Source organism: Copadichromis virginalis, linkage group LG16 (genome assembly GCF_057382275.1).
Source record: "Copadichromis virginalis isolate Kocher_CV1m ecotype Utaka linkage group LG16, C_Virginalis_male_GT1.1, whole genome shotgun sequence".
NCBI lineage: Eukaryota > Metazoa > Chordata > Actinopteri > Cichliformes > Cichlidae > Copadichromis > Copadichromis virginalis.
This window is the reverse complement of record NC_140633.1, coordinates 36,467,484-36,495,324: the sequence shown is the minus strand read 5'-3', so window position 1 is coordinate 36,495,324 and position 27,841 is coordinate 36,467,484. Positions and strand designations below refer to the sequence as shown.

Genomic DNA, 27,841 nt, shown 5'->3' with positions numbered 1-27,841 from the left:
ACCTGCGCACATCAAAAAGAAACCCTGTAGACCAGAGCGCATTCAGGACTGGAATCTGACACCTTTCTTAGAAATGCGTGACTCCTCATCTTGCTCCTTTTTTAAACAGCATGTTCAAACATGCAGTCTTGCTTTCCAGGGTAATGAAACACGAATAATCTACATACCACTAAAAATAATAATAATAATAACATATTCTCTACTTGAAGATCTCCCTCTGGAAAATTACAGGCGGTGCTGAGAGAAGTACCCGTGATGAATTAAAAAGAAAACAGTGAAATCAAACCATTTTGCTAGGAGGCACGTGGCTGTGTTTCAGGAACCCTCACTCGGGGGAAGCACCAAGCTGAATGACTGGGCAAGAGAGCCCTCACATTGATTTTACAATCAACAAATGGCATTTCAACCACTTTTTGCAGGGAAGAATTGGCTCATTGGTTTGAAAATTGATGGTGTTGTACACATGAAAACATGCACACTTGACCAACGAAGAAGTACACAAATGCCAGGCATTCCCTCACATTCTGAGGGCATGTGTGTAAAGCTCACCACCTTGGAAATTGGTCCATTAGCTCCAGAATTGATAGCATCGCAGAAACACACACCAAAGAAAACACACGCACACACTCTAGCAACGTACAAGGCCACCTTTAAGTGAGCGTGTGTCTAACACACGCTGGTCTGTGAAAAAGGGTCATTTAAAGATCCATCGCCATCTGTTACGGTCCCAGCATGCCATTTTCTCCTCTGTGGGGGCCTTTGATTTAACGACAAAAGGGTAACATTGCTTCCTTCCTTCCCACTGTGCAACCAGACATCCAGTCATAGCTGGTTATACAAATCAAACACTGCCGGGCATTCATCGCATCATCACAGGTATGCCCACCTGTGAGGGATTGTTGCTGGTAATCACAAACATTAGGGGTCCCATTTAAACACTGATCAGGGACTGTTTGTTGTGGTTCTTGCAAATATCACATAACCAGAGAAAACTAACTATGGAGTTTGAGTAGACAGATGGGTGGTTAGATTTGAAATACAGTTGGGTTTTTTTTGTTTTTTGCAGATTTGCTGGAAAATCAGTTTTGTGGTTTCCAAAAAATCAAAATCTGTTAATCCAAAATTATGTTTTGGGAGATTTAAAGGCCTCAAAATGCCTAATTATCTCCAACATATGAGTTAGTTCAAAAGCACAAATCTATTGTGTCCTGTTGTGTATTGGTCCTACTTTGGTAGGAATTTGGGTCTTTTGTCTTGGTCTTGAGCTTTGGTCTCTATAGCTAATTCCCAAGCTCACCCATTTAAATTTTGTTAAAGGGTTTAAGGTTTGTCTTCATGAATAACTTGGTGGGACAGCAGGTTTTGACACAGGCAGCTGTAGGTGCAATTTGTCTTCTAGGTCTAACTACTAACTGGACTCCATGATCACTAGCACTCAACTCTGTTGGTGCCCTTTGGAGCAATTTAGATGCAGTTATAGATATAACATGCAAAATTATATCCAATATTTTTAAGCACCAGTTAGACAGTATCTGTCCTGGTGACAAACCTGGAAAGTCTTCCTATCGTCAGCTAATAATTTAATACTGTCTCATGCAGATGTTGCTCTAAAAATCCAACTTGCTGGTAACAAAAATATCCCCCCACCCAACTGTTCTCCTTATCTCTACGCAACTTTTTTTAGCCTCTTTTTGTTTGTTGTTTTGAATTTAGGACCTGCAAAATCCATTCTCGGTGGGGCAGCAAAACCTTGTCTTGGTCACCGAAGTAATTAACACCAAAGTGATGATCAAATGGATTTAGAAAGTCAAGACAAAAAACTGAGCAAATAGAAGAGTGTGTTGTATCTTGCTAATGCTGGAGCAGGTTTTCCTAAAAAGTAGACTGACGTGTATTTAAGATGATGAGTAATGTTTTTGTTTAATCCACTGACAAAGGTCCCAGACTTAAACATCACTGTGAATTCAGTATCCATAATGCACATGCAGCAGTTAAATAAAAGCAAAGATTCACTGAACTATCTGTCAGAAAAGCTCGACACGAGAGCTGAACACTTGACATTTCAGAGCATAATATCTGAGAGTATACAAGAGTCTGTCATTAAATGTGGTACAAATTCTGCCTCAGGGTCTTTCAGTTGCATTCTTGCATCCACAAACATGTCCTGAAACAACATGCAAAGGATGGGCGCCATTTTTCAAAGCTGACAAACTGATACAGTTAACAATGACAAGGAAGCACGGTACAAAAAAGCAGGAAGAAAGATTAAAGGTGCTCCATTGTTTGAGAAGCTATCCCTGTCAAAAAGTACAATGTTAAGGTGAAACAGGCTTCTTCTTCTTCTTCTTCTTCTTCTTCTTCTTCTTGTGGCAGAGGTCGCCACAGCAAATGATCTTCCTCCATCTCACCTGATCCATCCTATTCTATCAAGCAAACCCTCTGCATGTCCTCCTTCACTACATAGATGAATCTTCTCTGTGGTCTTTCTCTTTTCTCCCTGGCAACTCCACATTCAACATCCTTTGTCCAGTATAACCACCTCCTCTTTACATGTCCAAACTATCTCAGTCTTGTCTCTCTAGCTTTGTCTCCAAACCACTTGATCTGAGCTGTCCCTCTCATTTCTAATCCTGTCCATCCTGGTCTCTCCCAGTGAAAATCTTCATCTTAGCCTCCTGTCTTTTTATCATCACGACAGGTGTCACTATCACTATCTTGTAAACTTTCCTTTTTACTCATCTCCACCTACCCCACCCTGCACTCTCTTCTTCATCTCTTTTCTGCATACATATTGTCTGTCTTACTTCTACTGACTTTCGTTCCACTTCTCCCCAGAGCATACCTCCTCCTCTCTAGGCTCTCTTCCACCCGTCTCCACTATCACTATGGATTACAGTATTGTCTGCAAACATCAAAGTCAATGTCTGTCACCACTGCAAACAAAAAGGCACATTTTTAATTACCGGTAATCAAACTGGTTACGTTGCCTTTAGAAAAAGAGGAAAGTGAACCAAAACTGCTGACTTTTTTGCAAAGAGATTCTAAATGATCCCCCATGCATGAAACTGCATGTCAGATTCAATGAAACTAGTTCATCAACTATTCTTGAATGATTAGTCATCCACCCAGATACTTTGCCAGCAGCCAACGGTTACAGCCACTCCCCCTGCTGCTGGTTTTCAAGCAACTCCAGGTATGTTTCCCAGATACAAAGGATACAAAGCTCGTTTAATCAATATAACTTGCAGAGGCTTGTTTGCTCAAAGGATTGGATATTGGGACTATGATTCTTTTCTGCAGTACTTTCAACCACTGCTTGTTTCTGCAGTTAAAAGTTTGATTATGGGAAATTTTTTTTCATGAAAAACAAGGAAAATACTAACCGAAACTGCACCTTTCAATTCAATAAAAAATGCCCAGTTGTAATGTAGGAAAAACCTTCACTGAATGGTCAGAAATAGGTCATGCACTTGCAGCCTCCAGAGGGCAAATACATCAAGTTGTATAGATATACTCCCACCAGCTCCAATAAAGACCTCTTTATTGGTTCCATCTTATCTGCAGGAAAGCTAAAGGCAAAAATAAGCAACGCAAAATTCCTTCACATAACAGAGGAAAAGTGTGAAATGTATATTTGACCATAAAGAACACTGGAGGGACTCAGGAAAGCATACGTGTTACAGAGATCACAGAAAAGAGGAAAGGAGGAATAGTGGGAACAGAGGAAAGGACAGCAAAGGAAAGGAAGGGGACAGCTGGAAAAATGACAGGATGGGGTTACCATTCCCTTCACTCTGTCCCCTGGGTGAAAGTGGGAAAAAATCAGAGTTCAAAAGCTAGGAACAAGAGGTCACGCTTTTATGTTGACTAAAGTGTGCATCTCTAAGGGGAAGAAGTGACAGAGAGAGGAGGTAGGAAAAACTGGAGTCCAGAGTTAGATGAGGAAGGAAATTTGTTTGGGCGAGTTGTGTCTAGCACTTCCACACTGCTCTGACAGCTCTTAGGCTTATTGGGCAAGTCACCTTGAGAAGAGGTGTTGGTCTTGGATGTTGGCGTGGGAATCTGTCACCTTTGAATGTACTGAAAACGGGGAGCTGGAACAGGAAAATGGAAAACTTTTGTTGTCTTGTAAATAAAGGCAGCAGTCTCTTTTTGAAAGAGCAGAAGTTGTCGAATTTTTAGGGTCATTCAATCTTGAGCAGGGAGCTCAGTATGAAAGATGCAATGAGCAAGCTCTTGGCAACAGTGTGTGTGTGTGTGTGTGTGTGTGGGGGGGTTGCAGTAATGGGATCAGAGGCACTGAATGCTCAGCTGTTCCAAAAATGCTTTTACTGCTGGTGACAATTATTAGCAATTGTTTTGCATAAAGGCAAATATAAGCTGATCAGTTACGGAAGTGAAAGCAGGGCACAGCATGAGTGGCTGTGCAGCCTAATCGCAGGTACAATCGTTAGTTTTGGCAGCTTCTGAGCTATAGTGCTGTTGGTGGAACAGAAGATAGAATCTACAGATTGACTCGGACATTTCAAATAATATGTTAAATGAGTTTGTTTGCATATAGTAGGGATAGATCATAGGTGCTAACACAAGATGGATGTGGAGAGGTACTGTTCTCTTGTGAGTGGAACACCCACGATATGCGTTAATGCTGGCAATGAACGAGTTCTTGGATGAGCAGACAGATGCCACTCTTCCCTTTGCTTTTTATTTGGAGACACAGAGTTGACTGAAGCAAACAAAGCGACTTGAAAGCTCACTAATTAGCATACCTCCTTTATGGCCAGGTCACTGCACCTGGTCAAAATATAGTCCATGCTGCAGCCTCCCTCATAAAATTCCATGATGTCATTCTGTCCTCTTTGGTTTTAAATGAACAAACAAATTACGTGCTAATGGATGATAAATGAATGAAGTTTCATGCGCTGATCGGTATATTTTGCAAACACTGGACATGCATTTTACAACTCTATCTTTGTGCTAAGCTAACTGAGCCCTGACTGCAGCTTCTTCTTTACAGAAATGCACAACAGAAGCAGAACCACATGTTCAAATGCAACCCTTACCAAGGCAGCAAATAAGCATATTAAAGTAACAGAGATGTAATAATTGTTATCAAAAACAGAGAGATGACTGTTTTTATGAATGTGATTTGGCGGTGGCCTCTGCCAGCTTTCTTTTTATGCTTGTTTTGAGGTGTGGCTTTTTGCATGAGCTACAGTAGTTGTGGAAAACCTAATCTGAGCTTAGGGGTGGGACAGTATTGATCTTAGATGAGACAGTTGAAAACCAAACCAACCAAGCCTTTACTCTATCAGGAAGAATCCAATAAAACTCGGGCGGGGGCTTGACTACCTTGTTTTATTAGCTTTGATGTACAGCAGTTTTTCTGTTTGGGGGGGGGGGGGGGGAACCAATGACTTGGCTGAACACACTTGCTTCTCTGCTCTTATTCAAATTTCTGTCTCTAGTTTTGTGACACATTCTTAATAAATGTGGCATATTTACTTGATACAACATGTTAAGGCAGATTAGGCAATTGTGTTACTGTTAAAGTAAGATTTACAGTCACAGCGACAAAGAGGCTGATTGACACAAAGGCCAGGGCAGCGTGCCAGGCAACAGATGAGCTCACTGTTGAAACAGGGATTTCCACATTTCCATGTCAGTTTGGCCAAAGTCAAAAACAAGAGCAGGGGGCACACGGGGCACTCACACACCAAATCATACACCAACATATAAGGATAGAGACACATGCCAGGCTTTGGCTTAGACAAAACAATGTATGTGATTTATCACACACACACACACACACACACACACACACACACACACACACACCACCTGACTGTTGTAAACAATAGTAGCCTTCACAGATATTTTTCAAATGCAGCCAGGCTTGTTCAATGTAGAATGGGTGGCAGTCACACGAAAACACCACACACACACATACACACTGCAACTCTACCTCTATATTGTCAACTGGGCTAGGCCCTCACGGTTACCATAGCAGCCTGGCCCCTCCCTCCTTCCCTGCAGGGGAGGTGTTTTGAAAGTTCACGGCGTGTTTGTGCGTGTGTGGGGTGCAGAGAGAAAGAGGCAAAGGGGCGTGGAGGCCGAGAAAAGTGCAGGAATTAGTTTACACCTCTCTCCAGTTGCAACAAGTGGCAGCAGCAGCAGCAGCATCCGAGAGTCTGCAAAACTTTCCCGTGTGCCTCTAAGACACGCAGTCACTGCGGGACACACGACCACCCGTGAGCCATGGAAGAAGAAGCGCCCCACGCCGAGCCCAGCAGCAGCGCCTCTGGCAGCACCCACACCATCCCGCAGCCCGAGGGCAGCCCCCAGCCCGAGAGCAGCCAGCAGTCCGAGAACCCGGAGCTCCTCATCCCGAGCTTCTGCCCGGCGTCCTCCCCGCCCACCTCGTCCTCTCCGACCCCGACCCCGACCGGTACCCTCTCCAGGTTCGGCTTTAAAATGCCAACCAGCCCGGGCGCGGTCGCCCCTGGGAGCCCGGTGGACCGCGGACAGGTGAGCGCAATAACGGTGGTGGCGCTGCTGGACAAGCTGGTAAACATGATGGAGGCGGTGCAGGACAACCAGCAGCGGATGGAGCAGCGGCAGGCCGACCTGGAGAACGCGGTGCAGAGCGTGCAGGGCGACGTGACCCGCTTGACCAAGAACCACCTCACCACCGCCTTAAACGTGGACAAGCTGCTGGAGCGCTCTCGCAAAACCAGCGGGCACTTGAAGGAAGTGAGGGTGCGCCTGGACAAGCAGGCGGTGCAGGTGAAGAAGCTGGAGAACAACCACAGCCACCTGCTGAAGAGGAACCACTTCAAAGTGCTCATCTTCCAGGTAAGGGAAGCACAAAGAAACACTAACGTTGTGTCCAAGACGCACAGACAGCATTCCAGCCAGAATAAACACCCCTTTGTGCTAATTTTAAAGGTGCAGTCCCCCGAGTTTTTATATGAAGCTCGTTTTATTCACAAACTCTAAGTCCAAGTCTGTAAACGCAGCCAGACAGTTAATTTAGTTGCATGAGCTGGAATACTGCACACTCTGAAAATGTAACGCTGGTGGCGTTATAGTGACGTCAGCACGGTCCCTTCACCTGGGTTTAAAACAGTATCTGAAGCAGAGCAAAATATGGCGTTACAAACAGAGACATGATCAGGCAGGGAGACGTAGCACTAAACGCATCATGAATTCAGCAACAACAAAGATGGTTTGGAAGGAAAATGTCAAAAGGAGGGGAAAAAATCATTTTTATAACCTTTATTTTGGGGTAAAGTCGGCAGATTTCTAAGCACTATTTATCAGATTTGACAAATTTGTGGTTCCTATGCGTGCCATTTTTATGACCTGGTAATATTCCAAAATAACTGCCCAAACAAGTGTCTGGATGCATTTCAAGATGGCGGCAGAGTGGTGAGACCTGCTCCTAGAAGGAAAACGGAGGGAAAAAATGAGAACATCTTCAGTGTAACTCGAGTAACCTTTTAAATTGTTTAAAACTCAGTGTTCAATGGTTGGACTACTGCTTTAAGGTAGATGAGTGAACTTGTGTGTGTTGGCTTTATTTGCATTTACATTTGACTGCAGTTTTGGGTGTGTTTGGTTGTGTGCACACTCGCCATGTGCCTGGTTGGCACTGACACGTGACGAGTCGTAAGTGATTTGCGACATTTTCATTTTCAGCTCTGCAAAACTTGCGGAGCAGGCTTTTAAACAAACACGTGTGCACATTAAAAGAAGTCTGAGCGAAAAACCAACGCAAAATATAATCAGATTATTTATGAGTTGAGGCCCTTTCGAGTACATTTGAGTCCTGTTTGTGAGGAGAAGGGTGTGTCTGGGAATGGAGCTGCACAGGATAATAGAGGAGGGCTCAGACTCTGACTTTAAGTGGATCTGTTTACACCCCACAGTCATAATTCAGAGAGACAAGTGGTTTCTTTGGATGGATTTCCCACTTTTACTGCCATATCAAACCTGTACTCAGGCAAGGAAAAAAAGTTCTCCACTTTCTGTAATTCCAGGAGATGGTTTCGAGTGAAAACTATGACTAATGGTTCTTCACCTAAACCGTCCCTCACTTATCAAGGAACATTAAAAGAACTGAAAATTGTTTTCCATACATTGTTGCGCCGACTGATGATTGCCGCGTGGCTGTGGGAGTCTTCGTGCATGGTTTTTCACGTGTGCGTGGGTACCTGTGAGCATGTGTGTACTAGTTTGTGCCCAGGTAGTGAAAAGGGGGGGGTGGTGGGAGGGGGCACTGTTGACACAGCCAGAGCCTCGGCAAGCTTTTAACCGCTGTTGTTATCTGGTTTCCCAGGTACTGAGGCTCTGTTGTTCAAACGCAGCAGGTGCCAAGATCGTTTAGTATGTATGTGCTAGAAGGGAGTGACTTGTTGCTTTGGAGATAATGAGAGTGGATAGTGCTGCTGGCTTTCGATGCACCGTCAAATTGCATGTGCTCGAGTTTCTCTCACCTAAGCAGCATATAAATGAGCACGAGTAGAGTTTCTGTTGTTATTTTGGGTTCTGCTTAAAATGTTCCTTCATTTTCCCCCCAATTTCACGTCAGGCTAAGAGGTGGAGTGTTTGCAGATGGGTGTAGAAAGACTAGGAATGACCTTAAGGGCGTGTGTGCAAAACATGTGCATTCTTGCAACTTGCCCAGTGGATGTCATGCTGATATGTTGGGTCAGGTGTATACAGCTCCAGAGCTTGTAAATGACACTCAGAGTGCCCCCAGGGGAGTGGGTAGTAAAAGAAGTTAAATGCAGCCCTTCTTCCTTCACCTGTTTTGACTCTTCCATCGCTTTACACCTCTCCTAATCTCTCTTATTTGGTACCAGTAGGTCCATATTTTCTCCATCTAGTGCTGTACTCTGTTTTTTGTCTGGTATCTTTTTATCTGCTCTGTTTCACTCCCGGTTTCTGTTTTTTAAACTAAATCCACCTTTTTTTTCCCCTTCTCTCTTTCTGGTCAAACCACCTGTCCTGGTTCCCTGAAACTTCGCTAAAGCACATGCCACACGTCTCACGTTGCTCTTTGATATTTTGCCGCCCACACTAGAGCCAAACTTTCTTCTATTCACCTCCCTGCTCTGCAGAATTGATCCAAAACCCTGTACGTGCTAGATGAGGCGGAAACACAGAGGGCTGTTGGTTAAATGCCCTCAGTTGCACGGAGCAGGGGTCCCATACTAGCTTTGGCCGCGGTCGGTCAGAAATGGCAGCGATTTCTGCTGCATTCCTGCGCATAACGAGGACTAACGAGGTCTTAATTACTGCTGCTTGGGCTTTGTTTGTTTTGTGCATCAGTGCTTTTCCTGTCTCCGCACCGCCCTCCCATCTCCAGGCCTTTTGTTGCTGTGTGCGCACACACATGCACACACGCAAAACAGACAGAGTTCCAAGTCATCAGAGATTCCGCTGTGTACAGTGTCAAGACTGTTTTGGTAATTTCTCTTTGGAGAGGTAAAACGTTGGATCGCAAAAATTTCTTTTCCTATTATTCGTCACATAGGCGCGCTTCAAAGGCTCATTACCTGAGGGGTCTTGGAGATCTTATAGCTTATCTGAATTTGCATCTCTGTGGCACGCTACATGAAACGCGCTGTATTTGGAATTTAATTTGCTGCGACAGAAAAGTCATTTATTCTAAGTAGATCATAACGCTCCCATCTGTGTTTATTTCACTGTGGAATAGCCTTGCAACAACCACGTCAACCTCTGTGGCAAATTGAATTTGAGCGGCGTGAGGGTTTTATTTGTTCTGTCACTTTGCATGTGTGCAGAGCTTTGCTGTATATTTAGCAGCGAGAGTACAGCTGTGCTTCTTTCCTCGAAGGGATGGGAAAGGGGATGTTCGGCGATTGTCTGGGTTTGCAGGATCGCTAATCGCAGAGAGCCAGTGGGAGCAACAGAAGCCCCGTCTCTCACACCGTCACACTTACATGACCTATCAAAGAACCTTCATATCGCTCTGCGAGGAAAGACAAACAGGCTCTCAGGCCAGAATAAACACACTTACTGTGTTTTGCTGCTGTCAACTGGACAAAACGTTCATGTAGTTATATTCACTCTTTTCGCATCGGCTAGAAACCTCTTTACCACCTTTTACCATTTGATTGATTGGTTTAGAGTTTGTCATTTTCATTTTGTTTGCTTTGCTACCGGTTGATTTGGAGCCTTTATGCAGCGACACAAGGTTGTGACTTAATCTCAGCTTTCCAAACAGGAAGAAAAGGTTGTTTTCTTTTGCTTTGTTATTCTCTAAAAGGGAGGAAAAACAGGTAACGTTCCAAGCCCTGCACTGTAACTGTACTGGTAGTTCAAAGAAGCTGAATGAGCAGGGTTGGAAAAAAATCAAAACGGTAGTAGTTGTAGTGCACAACTTTAAACTCTTATTCAAGTCCCAAATTGTATATTCAAGTGAACTGTGACACAACAGACAAGAAAAAACCTTCAAGCTGAACTCAGGGTGGCTCTCTTATTAGCTTTCCTTATAAAATCTGTTTTCTAACAAGAGTAATTAGATATTTGAGTGCAACTGGAGTACGTATTGTGTATGTTCACAGTATTTTTACAGGTTGGAGCAGGAAGCTGTCTGCAGGCTACAGTCGAGGTTTGTTGTATGTCTCCCTCTTTGACGTGGTCGATCTCACCACGTTATGGCTGAAAGCCGTGCTAGCTGTTTCAGTGCATTCAGACCTGCTGTGCATACATGCCGCAGATGTTGAATACAGCAAAGGTGTAGTTAAAGTGAGTAACTAGTTACGTTACTTTATGCAGCCATGGGTAAAGACAAAATCATCTACAGTGCAGGGAAAGGAGGTTGAAGTAATATTTGGCTTTCTTAGCAACTAATAGTGTAAGTTCAGAACTTTTTGTCAGATTGAAGATGGAACCGCAAACGTTCAGTCACAAGATGAGTCCACATCTCGGAAGATCCAAGTGATGACATTTTTTGTCCTTTTAGTTTTATTAAGGCCTCAGTCAGGTAGCCCTGTAGACCCCCGTCACACCCCGGGCACAAGTGTATTCTCTGATCGTTTGCCGATTGGTCACAAAGAATGTGCTGGACCTTGTGCTACAACCGACGTGCAACTTTTACTTTGAAGACAAATGTTGTTACTTTTTCACATTTCAGTTTTAGTGCCTCTTACCAAGTAGTTTGAGTGTTTGCAGATAAATAAGCTTCTTCCATGCAAACTACTGACCACCACACCACTCTGCTTGCAACCCACCAATGCAGCACCATACACCTCTTTGCAACCAGTTTCATGCTAGTAACTACTAGCAACCACTCGCATTCCCTAGGAACAGGTGGTTGCCAGATGATCATCAGCACATCTGTAGGCCTTTGTGACTGAGGCCTAAAGTTAACCATTTGCAAACCTGCATTAATGTTTTATTCTGAATCGTACTTGGTTGAGGAATGGGGCTTAAATAGCTGTTGGATGTATTGCGTCCATTGTTTGGCTTAGTTCTCAACCAGTTTTCCGGTTTATCCTTTAACTGTACTTTTTTTAATATTAAACCCAACACAATGACTCTGTATGGCTGATTAGTATAACTATCATGAGTTTTGCTGAATAATTATGGTTAATTATTGTAATTACATACACACGTTTCTTGTGCTTTCATAGAATCACTTTAATAAAAAGGCTCGTCAGAAGCTCACTAATACTGAGGATTGTGCTTCTTTGCTTGGCTCACCAGCAGAATATCTGAAGCTATTTACGAAGATGATGGCTGTAATCTAATGTTACATAATACACAAGTAACTATACAATACATCTTCTCCAAATTGCTCCATTAGTGACTTTATTAGTAATGTTATACATGTACAATGATGATAAAGGGCAATAAAGAGCTATTCTGTTCTATTGTATAATACATGCTCATACTCAACAGTAAGCGAGTAACACTGCAACTCAAGCTGAGCACAAGTTTAATTTAAAATCAAAGTCTTATTTTCCCATTTCTTTAAGCAACAGGTGGGTGTGGTGGCTTTGCAGTTGTGGAAAAGTTACTTTAAACAGAACTGATTTTAAATGTGACTGACAGATAAGATCTGTTATCATGTTCCAGTTCAACAGATAGGAAATGGATTAATAAAGCTCATGACTCAAATTACATGTGTGCGTTTTTTTGCCTCTTACGAATCAACATGTGATAATGCATTTTGCACAAAATGTAGATTTTTGGCTACATTTGGCTGTAAATTGAATTAGACCACATGTACAATGCTGACATTTCTAGATAGGAATCATGTGATCACGAGTATGACTTGTGTCCTCTACAGTGAGATTTTTTTTTTTTCTGTTAGGAATATTTTTAGAAAGTGCTGTTTGAAGCAAGACTCTAAAGAGTAAAACTGGTCTCAGTGATAATAGTCTCAAATGGGTGTGCAGCCTTTAAGGCGTGCTTTCTAGTTGAATAATGAACTATGTTTACAGCATGGGTTCTCGCTTTGTTATCATTCTTTCTTTTCCTTTGGGGTTCATTCCTCAGATAATCCTCTGGCTTTTTCCTGACAGCAAAAAATAAAAATGGCAGAACTGCAAGTAAGGGATAAATATAGAGTGAAAAATGATAGGAAGTCAGAAAAAAAGGCAAAGTGAATACGTGGCCTGCAATTGTCAGTTAATGATAGTATAAGAACGAGTGTGGAGATTATACAGAAGTTTGTAAATGAGCAAACCCCATGCATCAGAATGGGGATCTATTACCTTAAGTGCTTACTTTTATTCCTGATGTAACATTCAGGTTTGACGAGTCGGCTCAACAGTTTCAGCCTCTGAGGCAAAGGCAAGTTTGCAACCGCAGAATGTTTGAGTAAAATAGCATCTGTAACAGCTTTAATAACGCAGAAAAGAGGTGGTAACATTAGAGCCTGGATGGGTATCTGCAACTGACTGATACTGTATGACTGATAATCTGGTCTGACTGTTTAATTTATGATATGCTTGCAGACATACAACAAAGGTAGTAGTCTCTCAGTGTATTGCATGATGCAATGCACGTCTTTATTTGGGAAGCGCCGGGAGCATTTTCCATGATATCTCAGATTATTAATAAGGTAATGAAGCTCAGTGTTTCCACCACCGTGGATTTAGAAGGGTGCCCCATCTTCCCAGTTGGACATCCCTCCAGGAAACTGAAGGCAAAAAAGTGGATTGTGTGCACTTCTTGAATTTCTGTGCGGTGTACAGTTTCACTAGTTTTTGTGCTCTTGGTTTCAGTGTGTATATGTCAGTTTCATGATATGCTCTGTTACAAGATGCCCATCACCTTCTATCATGTCCATGTAGAGCAAAGGAGAGACCACTGAAGTGAGGAGGAAGTTACTGGAGTTGAAACTGCCTTATAATCTCACTGCTAGTGCTGCAAAAGCTTCTCAGCAACTGCTGATCAGTGTAAAACATGGAAAGACTGAAGCTCTTCTACTTAATCGAATTAAAAGGGAGGGGGAAAAAACTAAATACAAAAGAAACGGAACATTTTGGTTTGTTAATAATGTGCACTTATTTAATTTATATGGCTGGCTGCCAAAGCTGCCACTTGTGTCCTCTGCTCTCTGTTTCACAATGTGTGTAAAGCCCCACCCTGCCCACACATTGAACTAAGTACAGACTAAGGGTAATGCCACCTTTTTGACAGGTTTTGACATGTCACTATATGTCAGCAAAAACGTGTGTGTGATGACATTACTGTAGATTTATTTATTTTTTCCAAGAGTAGCTTTGCTTCCATTGCAAATCCATTGCAAATCCAATAATTGAGTTCAGGAAAGCGCTTGTAGCGTTATTCCTAGTAGGCCTTTGAGGGGTAAAGAGTCGTTTGCCGTTTCTGACTTTTGTGATCTGTCTAATCCCTTCTTTTAGGCCTCTACATTCATGCCCGGAAGAGAGACAACAATAACTATTTTGTTCTCATTCCTCTGCTCTTAAACGGAATGTGAAAATTTGACATGTTAGCATTCCTATCTGTACTGCGGACTCATGTGCCCTTTAACCTTTGTATGGAGTAAACATTGTGACAAATAGAGAGCCTTATCAAAAATGCTCCCACAGCCCTTATCAAACAATGGTTTTGATACACGCACACAATGAGCTTTGTGTGAAGAAGGATCTTGAGAGATTCGAACAAAAAAGCAAAGGGGGGTTAACACAAGAGTGCAAACTAGTGAAGATATTATTTAGCACTCTGCATCATTCTCTGTTGGGTAGATTGTGCTAAACTTTGGGATCTGGTTGATGCAGAGGAAGTACAATAAGCGACAAGGCTCCAGAGATCAAGTCAATAATGGGTTTGTATAATGGATACGAGGCCATAGGTGAATTAATTAGGACTGGAGAGCTTATGTGACAGAATATGAAGCGCATCAGCAGCCAAAGTGCACTCACGGTTGTCCTGTAAATAATAGGTTGTGTCAACAGGTTTCCTCAACATCATCATTTATGTCAACAGCAATAATGGCAGCTTCTCTAGACTGCCACAGCTTCCATTCTGCCAGCACGTAAGCATGACATCGTGGCTCAATTGGTTATTGTATTGTGCAATTACACAAGCTCGCAGGCCCAGTAAACATGCTGTTTTCTTTTGGTGAGGCAGATATGGGAGGGGTGCAAATGCAAAAGAATCCTCCGAGTTGTTTGCAAAGCTCTGTGGGTATTACGCCAAGGGGCAGGATTCAAAATTGGAGCAAAGTCGTTGATGAGATTTTTTTTTCTTCTGTTTTTATGATCATGTTTGTCATAATTGATACATATTTGGAATGACGGGCTACAATACAGTCCTTGTTTCTACATTCAGAAGTGAATGTGTAGAGCACAGTGGTATTTTATCAGGTCTCTTGGTAAAATTACAGTCAGAATAGTAGAATTCAATTTCCTTTTCTTCATTTCCTTCCTGTGTCCACAGATGGCTCTTCATTCACACTGGGTTGGAGGGTAGACGGGATGTGAGGTTTTGGAAAAAGCTGGGTAGGGGTGAAAGTGACTGCAAATGTGCGCAATCATGTGAGTTCCAGGTGGACTTGACACTGCTATTGTTCTGGGAATCGACGAGCGTGGCTGTGGTGTAATGGACAGTGGTATTGTACAGATGGTGAGGATTGGCAAATTTTGAAACAGTGGGAAGATGGAAATCTTTCACAACTTTGTATTTGACCTTTTGTTTTGACTGTCGAAAAAGGGGGTAAAAAATCTCTGTATCTGGAGCTGTCCATTCTGTGCGAGCAGCACAGAGTCATTCCGCTCTCTCGTCTGTTTATTCTTTTTAAAATAAACTTCCAGATTTCCTCATTCTAAAATTACAAGAGTAACAGAGATTTCTGTGTGAGTGGTGGTGATGCTGTGCCCTCTCATTGCTACTGTTCCCAGGAGGCCACCTGACTAACTATACCAGCACACCTGCTCCAGCCTCACCTGGTGGAACCCCGTTCAGCTGAAGAGCCAGAAAAACACACATTTAATTGCTGTGTGCTTTGGTGTCCTGATTATTTTCTTTCCGTGAGCTATTAATGGTGAAGTTTGCCAATAAGTTCTAAACAGAAACTCCAGTTGAGGTTCATGTGAATGTCGAGAAAGCCAAAGACTGGATTTGTCCTCTGAGGTCCATCCTGTGCTTTCTGAATATGTGAACGGATGTTTGTATTCACGTGCACGCATATGTAAACTAAGAGGAGAGAAGAGATACAAAAGAAACAGTATAGGATGTCATGGTGCATGCGGTGTAAACATGAAGTCACTCATCCAGTAATGCGAGCCCAGTTCACTTCTTTCACTCAGTTGCAACTCTGCCTTTCCCCACCCTGATCTCTTTATCTGAGTACAGCAAGTGACTCTTGAAGCTTAGCAACATGTTGCATGCTTGCAATTAGATTGTAACTCTACCCTCCAACTTGTCCTGTCACCATTGCTACTTTTGTTAAAAAACATGTCCCAGGAAAAACCGTATTGTTTGGTAGCATGGGTGACATGTTAATGAATTAATACAACCTTTCAAAGAGCAGTGAATTATCAAACATTGCATATAGAGGGCCTCTGTGGATGCCTGTTCAGTTGTCTCTGGTGGTGAATTAAGAGTTGAATTAAGAAAAACTCCTTCTAATCCACTCCTTGATAACAAAATGTATTGAGTCCTGCTTTTTGACTGGGCAGTTAAAACCTAGCTGCCTTGATAGAGGTAACAAAGACAAAATCAAAATGATGTTTCTTCTTTCATTTGGCTCTAATGCAAAACAGCAGAGATGTGGAGAGCTCTGAACCCAATCTTTTCAACTTTCTGAGTAGAAATAGGCAGCTGACAGAGGGAGGGGAAGAAACATGAGCTTTAGGTACTGGTAATGTGTTATCTTCACTGCACCTACTTTGATGTCTCTTCAGCTTCTCTAGGACTTGAGGTTGACTTCAATAGTGAGTCAACATGCTTACCTTACTTACTTACCCTTGGCATTTAACCCTGTTTGTGCTATTGGTGCCCTTTGACATATTTTAATGTAATCAGGGAGTCTGTGCTTCAGTTTTGTTGACTGACGTGCAGAATTTTATTCTTAATCTACTACTAGTTTTAAGTCTAGGCTGCACTAATAATAGTGTAAATCTGTAAATACAGAGTCAATAAAACAATCGATGACATAATGGATAATTCTGTCTTTAGCTCATCTAGCCAAAATACCAATGAGCTCATGTCATAGCAAAGTATCTAGTAATCTGTCCACAGTTCACAAGAATATCTATTCTTTCTACACTTGTACAAAGTGATCACCTAATGGATCATCCAAAATGTGCCCAAGGTCACAGTTGTTGTTTTATAGGCAATATTCCGTGAATTACTATGGTGTGTGGTGTTCATGTCTGTGGAGGAGCTGTCTGAAAACAAGACTGAAAGGAAGGAGGGGAAAAAACATAAGCAGTATGGGAAGGTATGAGAGAAAAACGTGTCTCGGCATGTTCTTTTCCCGTTCATCCCGCGTAGGCGCGGCCCCAAGTCGTAGAAGGGTGGTGAAAATCCTGTAGTGCATTGTGGCATCGTGTAGGCTAAAAGGCTGCTCGTAATTTGACATAAACAAATGTGTGGTCAACAATACGAAGAAAAAAATGTGTTCATGTGCATATATTCAGTCAATGAAATAATTATCTTGACAGGCCTACATGCAACAGTTACATGGGCTCTTGAACTACATTATATAATTATTAGTACAAGATATCTTTGAAGTGTGTGCCCTGTAATGTACAGTAAACCGCCTGTCACACTAAATTAACTTTGTTTTGTGGTTGCTTCCAAATATATTTTAATTATAATGGTTGGCGTCCTACATGGCTGCACACAAACACTCAAACACACATGCTGTATCGCATTCTCGGGGGCTAATGAGCGATTGCTTAGATGGTGCATTAATTAAGAGGGTTCCCAAGAGCCCTGTACCAGAATGCAAGGTCCACACACACACAGGACACTCATGGGTCAAATGGTATTTAGGGAAATTTTGTTTGTTGCTTGCTTGCTAACACTGTTGGGAGCTAATCTGAGGGCAAGCTAATATCACACTATTTTAATATACTTGGGCAGCCAAACAAACCAAAGTTATATCTCAAATTTCATCTCTGGTAGCTCTTATGAGGTACTTCATTACATACATCCATTAATCTGCATTTGAATGCTGGTGTCTAATAAGCGAGTCACATGGCAGCAACTTGGCTCCTGTAGACATGGTCAAGATGACCTGATGAAATTCAGACTGAACAGAATGGGGAAAGAGAGATGATTTTAATCACGTTAAATGCGCCATGGTTATTGGTTGGTCTGAGTATTTCAGAAACTGTTGATTTGCTGGGATTTTCTCATACACCCATCTGCAGAATTTCTGGAGACTGGTCCAAAAAGACAAAGATTTCACTGAGCTTCTCTGAGCAAAATGCTTTGTTGATGTCAGACTTAAGAAGAGAGTGTCCAAGCTGCTTTGAGCTGATAGGAAGGCAGCAGTAACTCAAAACAACCATTCACTACAACCAAGGTATGCGGACGAGGATCTCTAAACGCGCAACACGTCAAATCTTGAAGCAGATGGGCTACAACGACAGAAAACCACACTAGATGCAGACTAGAGGCTACAGTTTGCACGAGCTCACCAAAACTGGACAACAGAAGATTGTAAAAACATTGCCTGGTCTGATTAGTCTTGATTTCTGCTGCGACATTCAGATGGTAAGGTCAGGCCTCTTAGTACAAACTGATCATCTAAATGCCACAGGCTGTTGCTGACTTGAGGAATCTCTGAGGAATGTTTCAGCACCTTGTTGAATCTGTGCCAAAAAGATTTGAGGCGGTTTTAAAAGGAGGTCCAACCCAGTGCTAGTGGTGCAAGTAAAGAAGTGGCTAGTGAGTGTAAATCCACCCAACTTTCTGCTTTTATTCCCATCTATATTCACAAAGTTTTCTAAATAACATGTAGGGCCTAAAATGTAGACGGTAGTTTCTGATTCACGAAGTAATAAAAAGATCCTTTCTTTAAAAGCTACTTCACCCTTATGTGCTGACAAATTGTCCCACAAATCCCAGGTTAAAATTATTACATTAGAAGCACTACAAGCATGTTTATAGCCTGGCACAAACACTGGATTGTCCTCCATAGGTAGTTTACCCCTTCATAACAACTTTAGTTGTTTTAGATTAAGCAATCGCACTGGTTACCCTGTGGTTCTCTATAGAGAGTCCCATAAATATAGCGCAATGTACATCTCTTGGATTTAAAGCCATCTCCATACATTTTGAGCAATGCATGTCTCAGTTAATAACAGTGTTACTGAACAAACTCTTGTAGATTTAGTCACAGGTGGGCTCAGAACTCAGTCTCTGTGTTTAATTTGCCTCCCACACACACTTCAGCACCCACACTGATTACCCCAAACATGTTTGAGCCAAATCACAAAGTCTGTGACGTGCCCAGACTGGTGCAGAGGTGTCAAGATTGAATCTTTAGAAACCTTAACTGCACAGAACAATCAGGGAAGATTAGTGTTTATTACCAGGAAATGCTCCACTGGGGGTCAGGAGAGGCCATATTGGCTCTGATTTTTTTGCTAATCACAGCTGGTCAGATTTTAGATGGGTGATTAACCCTTAAGAAATCTCATACATCATGCTGATTAAAACTGCCCAACTCAATCTGAAGTGTACACACACGAACAGAGGAGATAAGCACAAAGCCTGGAGCACCATCATCTTCCTAGAAGTGAGATTTCTGGCATTTCTCTGTAATCTCTAATGTGTTTGATTTTTTTTTTTTTTTTTTTTTTTTTTTTTTTTTTAAGCTGTCACCCTCAGAGCTCCTGGCTATTCTGATTTGTGTCTGCATGAACATGTTTCTGTGGCGGTCCTGCAGTGTCAGACCAGCACCAAAATAGGGCATTCAGATTCTGCCCATTCACGAACAACAATGAAGTGCCACAGAGAACAAAACTGAAAGGGAGAGATTACAGTTAAACCAACTGAGAGGCAGCGGGTAACCAGAGCTGTTCCCCAAGGTGCCACTCTTTGTCTTTTTTGGGGGGGATTTCAAGCCCAAAATCCAGAGTGCATCACAGTTCCCAATTTGTAGGACAGATGGCAACCCTCATTTGTTTTTGAGGGCACTTTTGGGCTGATATTGTTTTTTAAAGAAACGTTTTGGGTTGCATTGAAAGAATTCTTCTATTAAAATGTAATTTTTAAAATTACAGCATTACATATCGATAAGTAACTGGTTAGTTGCGTGATGAAAAGTAAACACCCAAGTGCATTTTTCTTGCACAGGTTGGTTACACAGCCAGCAGGTTATCTACTCTACTGTATATTTAACTCTGAGTCTACTGACTTTACCCCATTGCATAGTAAGTTGATATTTGTAGCATTTTCTGCACCACATAACCAGCGTCAAGCTTGTTATTTTCCTCAGAGTGACACCTTACTTGCAAATAATTACTAGCATTTAAAAAGTAACCATAACTATTATGTAGAATAACAGTGTTTTGTGAAGGGTTACACCTAACACTGGTTGGTGGTGAATAAAGACTTTCTACATTCTCAGATCATGATTTCTTTGAGATTTTGTATTTCTTATAAACATCCCAGAAAGAAATTTCATGAGGTGTAATTTCTTTAGAAATTGCCATATGATTTCTGGAAGCTGTTGTAACTGGCTTGCACTTCTGAAATGAATCTGCTTTATCAACTTTACTCTGTCTATATTGCATTTTATATTCTGAAGCTGTAAAACATGCATTGTTCTTTTCCTTCACCTTAAAAAATGTGTCCCTGGGTTTTCTGGGTGTTGTGCTTTATATAACATGCTGACAGATTTATTGGCTTGGCACACCTCAACTGCGAATCACAGCTGCATGTTTCAGATGAAGCTGGAGATATCAGGCATCTGCAAGGTGGTTAAAAACAGGAGGGCATTACTTACCATTTCACAAAAGCTTTACATAAGTTGTAGTTTAGGTGCTCGGAAAAGCTACGGCAGCAGAACATAGCCTGTCTTCATTTTTTCGGAATGTACAGTTCAGGTGAACACTGCTATATCGTTGACCGGCCGCTATCTGCCTATTCCTAAAGAAGTTGTCATCTACCGATGACAGAGATTGATGCTTATCTGCTATGGCATGACAGATAAACAGCTGAAAGAATTCACTAAGGCTTCATGAAATTCACTTTCCTTCCCACAAAGGATGCAATAAATGACAGCAGAGCATGAATACGTTTAGAAATGGGCCATATACATTTTAAACATTGGGAAATTACGAGCATGCGACAAATGGTGTGTTTTGGAGTATTTCAGATTTCATGTCACCCAGTTTGGTTGAGTTTGTGCAGAAGATCAGACGAATTCAGAAATGACATTGAAAATGTGAGGATGTTTTCTTGCAAATAAAGAGTTAAATCTTTTGCATACAAACACTGCAATCACAGTAATGTATATTGTTGCAACTGATTGGGCTTTTTAATTAAGGCAAAATTTATTTATATCATGACTCATTTTATAATTATTATCATTTTGCATCTTTTTTATGCATCAACAAAAGGGCTACAGAATTGTACAGAATGGGGCACGTTTTAGGCATTTCAAAGACCTTGTTGTTGGCCTTGTTCCAGTGTGGTTGGCCCAGTCCACTCCAAGAAAGATGCATGGTGGCATTCAACAACAAACCATCCTGATGCTTTAAGCGTTCTCATAATACCCAACAGCATTCTTTAAAGTGTAGTCATATTTGAATGAAGACTCTTTCTTACGTGCAAGATGCAAAGAAAAAGCTAGTGGTTTCGTTTTTTATGATAATATGAGTGGTATTTGGCAGTGGGCAATGTTCAAGAAGCTCAGAAGAGGAACTGCAACACAAATACTTGACTGACAGTCTTGTCTTTTTATTGAGTCACCCTAGTTGCAATAAAAAAAGATTTGTCAAGGTCTCCTCGGGCCCTTTTTTTTTTTTTTTTTTTTTTTTTTTTTTCTTTCTTTCTTTTGGAAAAGAAATGACCAAAACCGACAAAGACTAGAAAGAGATCTTTATTGTATTTAATATTGTAAGTTTTTTTTTTTTTTCTAGCCAGAGTTTTATTTTTGGCTTAGTTCAGCTTTACTTTTAGTCAGCTATAAAGGTTAATGGCACCTTTACTGGTTATTATAACTGATATATGTAGATGTTAAAGATCTCAAAAATGTGCTCCTCCACTATTGATCTGTGACCTCACATTACAGTGACAGATTTCCCACAAAGTTCACATATTCAAAGAAATCGATCAACTTAATGTACACGTAATTGCGTCCTTTGAGCAGAACGTGGGAGGGGCTTCATGTGGCTGAAATTACCATATAAGGAACATCCACTCTGACATCATACAGATTGAGGAGCAGAAAAGGGTGTCTTAAAATATGTTCAGAACACTCTGAAACCTGAGGGTTTGGCTCAGAGGGGGTGTGTGTGTGTGTGTGTGTGTGTGTGTGTGTGTGTGTGTGTGTGTCACAAAATAAAGAAAAGCACTCAAAACCATAATGGGTCTGCTTCAAGAAATTATAGAAGTTAATTTAGTCAGTCAGCTCATACATCATGTGTTATGGACTGTAAAGCATTAAAATGCATTTCAAACTTCACACTGTGCTACATTAAATTAGCTCAAAGATGAGAATACAGTGGCGATATTTAGGCTCTTCCAGGGAGGGTTTGTTTATGAGCATTTCAAATGTGTAGTGGGGTATGTCAACCACTGAAGCTTCACCTTCACTCTGCACTCACTCCTGGGTGTGAAAGGATAGGGGCAGGGGTTGGGGGGCACTGAGGCTCATAAATCCCCAGTGGAGGAGAACATTGGCTGTGTATGTGTGTGATAGCATGTTTGTGCACAGATGGGTGGGGACGAAGTCAAACGGAGGCGGGGGAGCTCATAGAAAAAGAGAGTTGAACAAAATGAATGTCTGCATATGGAAACGATTGCTTCTTATTTTACCGGGTTAGTGGTTATCGGTATGTTTATGGATGGGGAGGTCGGCGGTATAAAAGCCAGTATGAAGTGTTTGACTGCTGCAAAGAAACAGGTGGAATTCCTCAGGCACCTTGAGGAGAAAATCTGGGAGGCATGCAGAGACTCGTTTCTTCAGTCCTCAGCAGGCTGAGAATATTAAACACAGACGTCAGTTTCCGATGAATCAGAAACAACTGTGCTTAACCAAAAAGTACACAGTAATGTGTGCTTGAAAGTGCAGTTTGAAGCACACCTTCTGTACTTAAATTGTCAGGATGTAGACTGTGGTAGCAATCATCAGTAGATTTAAGTATAAACCAGCCATAGCCAATCCAGACAGCATTAGCGCATTGCTTGTCAGACTTGCCCTTGTTCATAGTTTTCTTTTACTCATCAAAATGATTGCCCTCTTGATAAACTTCTTTCTATCCTTCTGTTTCTCCACCAGGAAGACAATGAGATCCCTACCACTGTGTCAGTCAAGGACTCCCTCAAGACCCCACAACCAAGCCAGTATGATGCAGAATCCACCCGGCCTGCTCCATCTGTTACAGGCTCCACTGATGGCATCCATACCCAAGATGAGGTCCTCCAGAGCGTTAACCTGTCCTCCGACGATGAGCTTCCAACACACGAGGAACAAGATAGTCTGGATTGTGAAGGTTTAGGGGCCACTTCCGTATTTTATGAGAGAAGGTCTGACAGGTTCAAACGGTCCAGCCTGAAAAAGGTCGACAGCCTCAAGAAGGCCTTCTCACGCCAGAGCATCGAAAAAAAGATGAGCCAGATCACCACCAAGATTGTGCCACCAGAGAAACGTGAGAAGATCAAGAAGAGCTTCACCCCTAACCACCCCAAGAGCCCAACTGCCAAGAGCTCCTCTTTTAAGGTGTCTCCCATGACCTTCAATGTCAAGAAGGTCAGAGACGGGGAGTCTCCTTCACAAGATGTGCCCAAGTCTATAGGAGGAGCCCACGTAGAGATTCCTCCTTTGGGAAGCATGGATGCCAAGCTCAACCGGGCAGAAGTGCATACCCATGAGGGGGTTGTGGAGGAGATGCTAAGCCCTTCCAGCCCAGAAAGCTTGAAGGCAGAGTTCAATGGAAAAGCATCAAGTGAGATTAATGGTGATCATGTTGCTGGTCTGGCACTTCCAGAGCAAGATGATCTTGGTGTGGATGATGAAGAGGATGAAGAAGAAGAAGAAGAAAAAAAAGAGGAACAGAAAACTCCTGTTGAGACGGCAGCAGATACCCAGATTACCGCACCGGCAGTTGCTCTGGAGCAAGTTTCTTAATCTGATTGAATTTTGATCACAAGCTCTAGTTGCCCGTTTATTCTTTTCTTTCTCCGATTGCTGAGCACACAGCAGGCACAAATTATCCCTCCACCGCAAACTGTCTCATGTTCTCGTCTTTAGCACCTATTTACACTAGAAATGTCCTCTCGACCTCTCGAGGTAGTCCACCCCCAAACCTTTCCCACAACACTACCTTTAATTATCACCAGAAAAGTCTAAAAACCCTGATGTGGTCAGCAACCCCGGACAGTACTTGTTGTGAAGAGTTCAGATTGAAGCTTCTAGTGCAACTGCTCCATGAACTCTGTAGTTAAGTTGTCCAAATAAGGCAACGTTGCAGAATTTACTCTCTTCAGCTGGTGCCTACCACTTCAATAGGTGCACATCTCCTGGGCACGGGACCAAATACCTCCCTCCTGCTGTGTTTGTCTGCTCCTGGCCCGCTCTTCCTCACTGACAGATAGCTTCTTTTGTTCTTTGTGTTTTTGTGAAAAATAGTAAATCTTTGCCAACCGTGGTTCTGCCCACAGCCTGGTGAGGCAGTGTGTTGCCAGGTTGTGCAATAGTTGGAATGGGACTTTTCAGCATTTTTTAGTGAAAAGGTCTTGGGGTGGGTTTTTTTTGTTTGTTTTGTTTTTTTTAAGTAGTGGACTAGAGCTTGTTCACTGAAATCTTAGGCCTATGCTGACCTGATGTAGACTAACAGGTGGTTGTGTCTTGCCTCTTGTCCTTCACTTCGGGTTTTACGCATTGCATATAGTCCCATAGTGAGATCCACTTTCGTCATTCCTAACAATTTAAACATTGACTATCTGAAACACTATTTGAATTACATACTGCTGCCATTTGACTTCTAACAATTATCTGTTGCATCACATAGAAATGAAATGTAATAGATACATTTTAAAACCCTCAGAACATCCTTAAAAAATTGTGGTTATTATGGTTGAATTAAGTTTGAGTTCAGTCACGCTGATGCAAATAAAGCATACGACTGCAGTATAGAAGCTGCTTGAAATGTAGAAGACATCGTTTTAATACTGAGATACTAAGTGTCTCTTTTGGAGAAATGATTATATTTTTCTATGTGAGGCACACTGCTATGCGATAACTGCCTTCAGTACATAAATTCAATGTATCTGTGAGATTTCTGTCATTATGTGATACTTGGGTGATTCTAAAGTGTTTGTCTTGAAGGCGTTCCTAACTTTCATGGTGAAATGTTTACTGGGATTCATATGTTTAAAATGTAAACACTGTTTCATCACTAAAGCCCGTCTGTCTTGTTGCTGCACAGACATTCACCTGCAGTGTCTTTATCATGCACCAGCTGGTATAAGGAACTGCTCCCCAGTAGGCTTGGATTACTATGCTTTTTGTATATAAGAGTGATAGTAAACCATGCCGGAAATTCCGTGGAGTTTTTAATTTTTTGAAATTAACTCCATGAGACATTTTAAAGGAGGTGCAAACATCAACTTTGTGTTTGAAAGTCATTCCTTCAAGTTCCTGTAAAGTGACCCTTCTCTTGTTGCTCTTCCTTGGAGCTTTTCCCAAGCTGTCCAATGCCATGACTTCCTAAAAATAATTTAGCAAGCCCAACCAAGTGCAGTGGATCCAGAGAGGTCACAGAAGTGGATAAAGGCAGAAGGCAGCATTCCTAGGTTTGACGGATGACTCTTTCTCAGCCCATTTTTCATGCCCTTGGCCTCCTTATTGGGAGTGCAGAGAGAGGAACAGCGTACGTGGAGCCACAGGTATTATGCCCCGGCAGAGGCTCCTGGGCATGAGCTCATAGTGGAGGGCGAGGTGAGATGTCTAGGATAGAACTTGAGCTGTTGGGAAAGATGCTAAAGTTGCCTTTGAGCAACAGTATGTGCATCTTAGTAGGATTGTGTTTAAACTGTGGGAACCAGATGTGTTACACTGCTTCTGATTGAAGTGAGTAATAATGCTTTAGTCTTAAGTCAAAAAATAAAATCTAAACTATACATTAAAGATCAATTTATTAAAAGTGTGGACACATTCCTAATTATAATAATAGTTGAGCTTAAGATTATCATTCAGGTGACTCGCTTCATATATGTGCCACATTTTAAAAATAAAAACAAATTTAAAAAAAAGAAGTTCTTACACTTGTATTCAGTCAGTATGTTTTATGCAGGAACATATGTATTGTTTTAGCTTCATTTGTGGAAAATCAATGGGAATATTTAACATGGGAAATGAACAGCAATATAAAAAATCTTATGTATATATCAGATTAAATAGAGAATTTACTACAGCAAAGCTGTATAGACTGTGTTGTATGTTTACACCACGTGGGGGAAAACCTACTATCCACTGTTGAAATACAACTAAACAAATAAAGTATGTTAATTGTTAAATATGCTGTTTAACTATTGTTGTTACTATGTTTAAGCAGTAATCTAAGGGTATTCATGGCTCTGTTTTTATAAATGGCCTCTGCAGCTTGCTTGCATTCCAGAGCTTTTTTTTTTTTTTTCGTCAAAACGGTTTGTAGGTTGAAGTAAAAGTAAAGAATTTTATCTTTCACTAAAATTCAAAGCCAAATAACAGTCCCTGCAAACACAGCACATTTTGGTATTACAGTATTTGGAGAAAAAGAAAGTGCTTTGTGTGTTACAGCAATACTCTGCACGTTTATTGAATAAGATCTGTTAAGAATAAATGCGTAAAGCAATTTGATATGTATCCTTTTGAACAACTTGAGTGTGTTTAACCTTTGCTTTTCATTTACATTTTTCATATAAATCACCCAAGATGAAAATGGATTGAACACTAGGTGTATGTGTACTTTCTGCTTATTCATGCAAATGTGCTACTTGGTGATATCTGGTCTGCTAAAAAATAAATGTATACAATGTGTATTTGTTCAAAAGTCTTCTTTTCGTTCTTTGCATTGTTAAATCTACGAGTTATGAGGACCACGGTGTGCTACACACTTTGAGCACTGTCAGGTAGTGATCTTGTGTTTAACATAATCTTTGTTTTTGCTTCTTAGCCGGCTGACTTAGATAACCACTTAAACCAAAGAAGTTTCCTTCATGGCAGAAGATTACTCATCACTTGAGGGCTTAAATGTGCTCCCCTCACCAATCTTGTAAACATGCTGACCTTTCCTTTGCAGACTTTAGTATTGTATACATTAATAAACATTTTATAACACTGAAATTGTTTTGTTTGTTTTCTTTTAATCTATGTTAAGGTTAAACACGATAATGGTGTAGATCTTACATAGAGGTAGGTAAAGATTATCTATTGTGCTTTTCCTTGTTTTTCTGTCAAACTTGTGTGAATGCACATATAAAATACGACTATAGTTGTAAATAATGAGGTATGCAGTGTGTACAAGTAATCCTTGCTCTTAGATCTGTATGAGGTCATTAAAAGCAAGTATTCCTAAATGTTTATAGATAGCTCAGGCTTAAAGTTGCTTTTCAAACCACCTGGAGATGGCCATTCAGAAGCAAGCTACCCTTTTCAGCGAGAGAATGTATTAAGGGCCTCCATATGACCCAGTATAAGATGAATATGCATTATTGTGAAATGTGAATCCTACAAAGCTAGTAGAGTCCTAGTAGTAAGTCTCCTTTAATTCAATACCTTTGACCTAAAATTGCGTAGAAAACATGTAGGCTAGTTAAGCTTGTTGCTGACAGGGCTGTATGGTTGTTTAGTTTTGTCATAGGGCTGGAATCTAGTACACTTTAGAGCAGGCAGGGCTGTGTATCACCCATATCTGAAAGGAGTGGCGAGGTTACTCAACCCTTATTTACACAGTGTGGATTCATGATACAGAGATTAGATCAGATTATTCATTCTCATTCTATATAAACAACAAAATCCAGGTTGGTTGTGGTTTAATGTTGCGCAGCACCTTAGACCAACCTTAACCCCCGATCCCTAGCACTAACTATTGACTTTATATATTAAACATTGACTTTATATACACTAACACTGAGTAGCAAGATCAGTAATCAGATACTGTAGAAA

General features: G+C 41.4%; 1 protein-coding gene across 1 annotated transcript; it reads left to right on the top strand.

Annotated features, from left to right (window-relative positions):
• The first annotated feature begins 6,067 nt into the window (after positions 1 to 6,067).
• cavin2a (caveolae associated protein 2a) lies at positions 6,068 to 26,726 on the top strand. The gene is made up of 2 exons (XM_085434649.1): positions 6,068 to 6,855; positions 22,973 to 26,726. Exons 1-2 carry the CDS (start codon positions 6,259 to 6,261, stop codon positions 23,819 to 23,821), a joined length of 1,446 nt encoding a protein of 481 aa, XP_085290775.1. The 5' UTR covers positions 6,068 to 6,258; the 3' UTR covers positions 23,822 to 26,726.
• Positions 26,727 to 27,841: the final 1,115 nt, after the last annotated feature.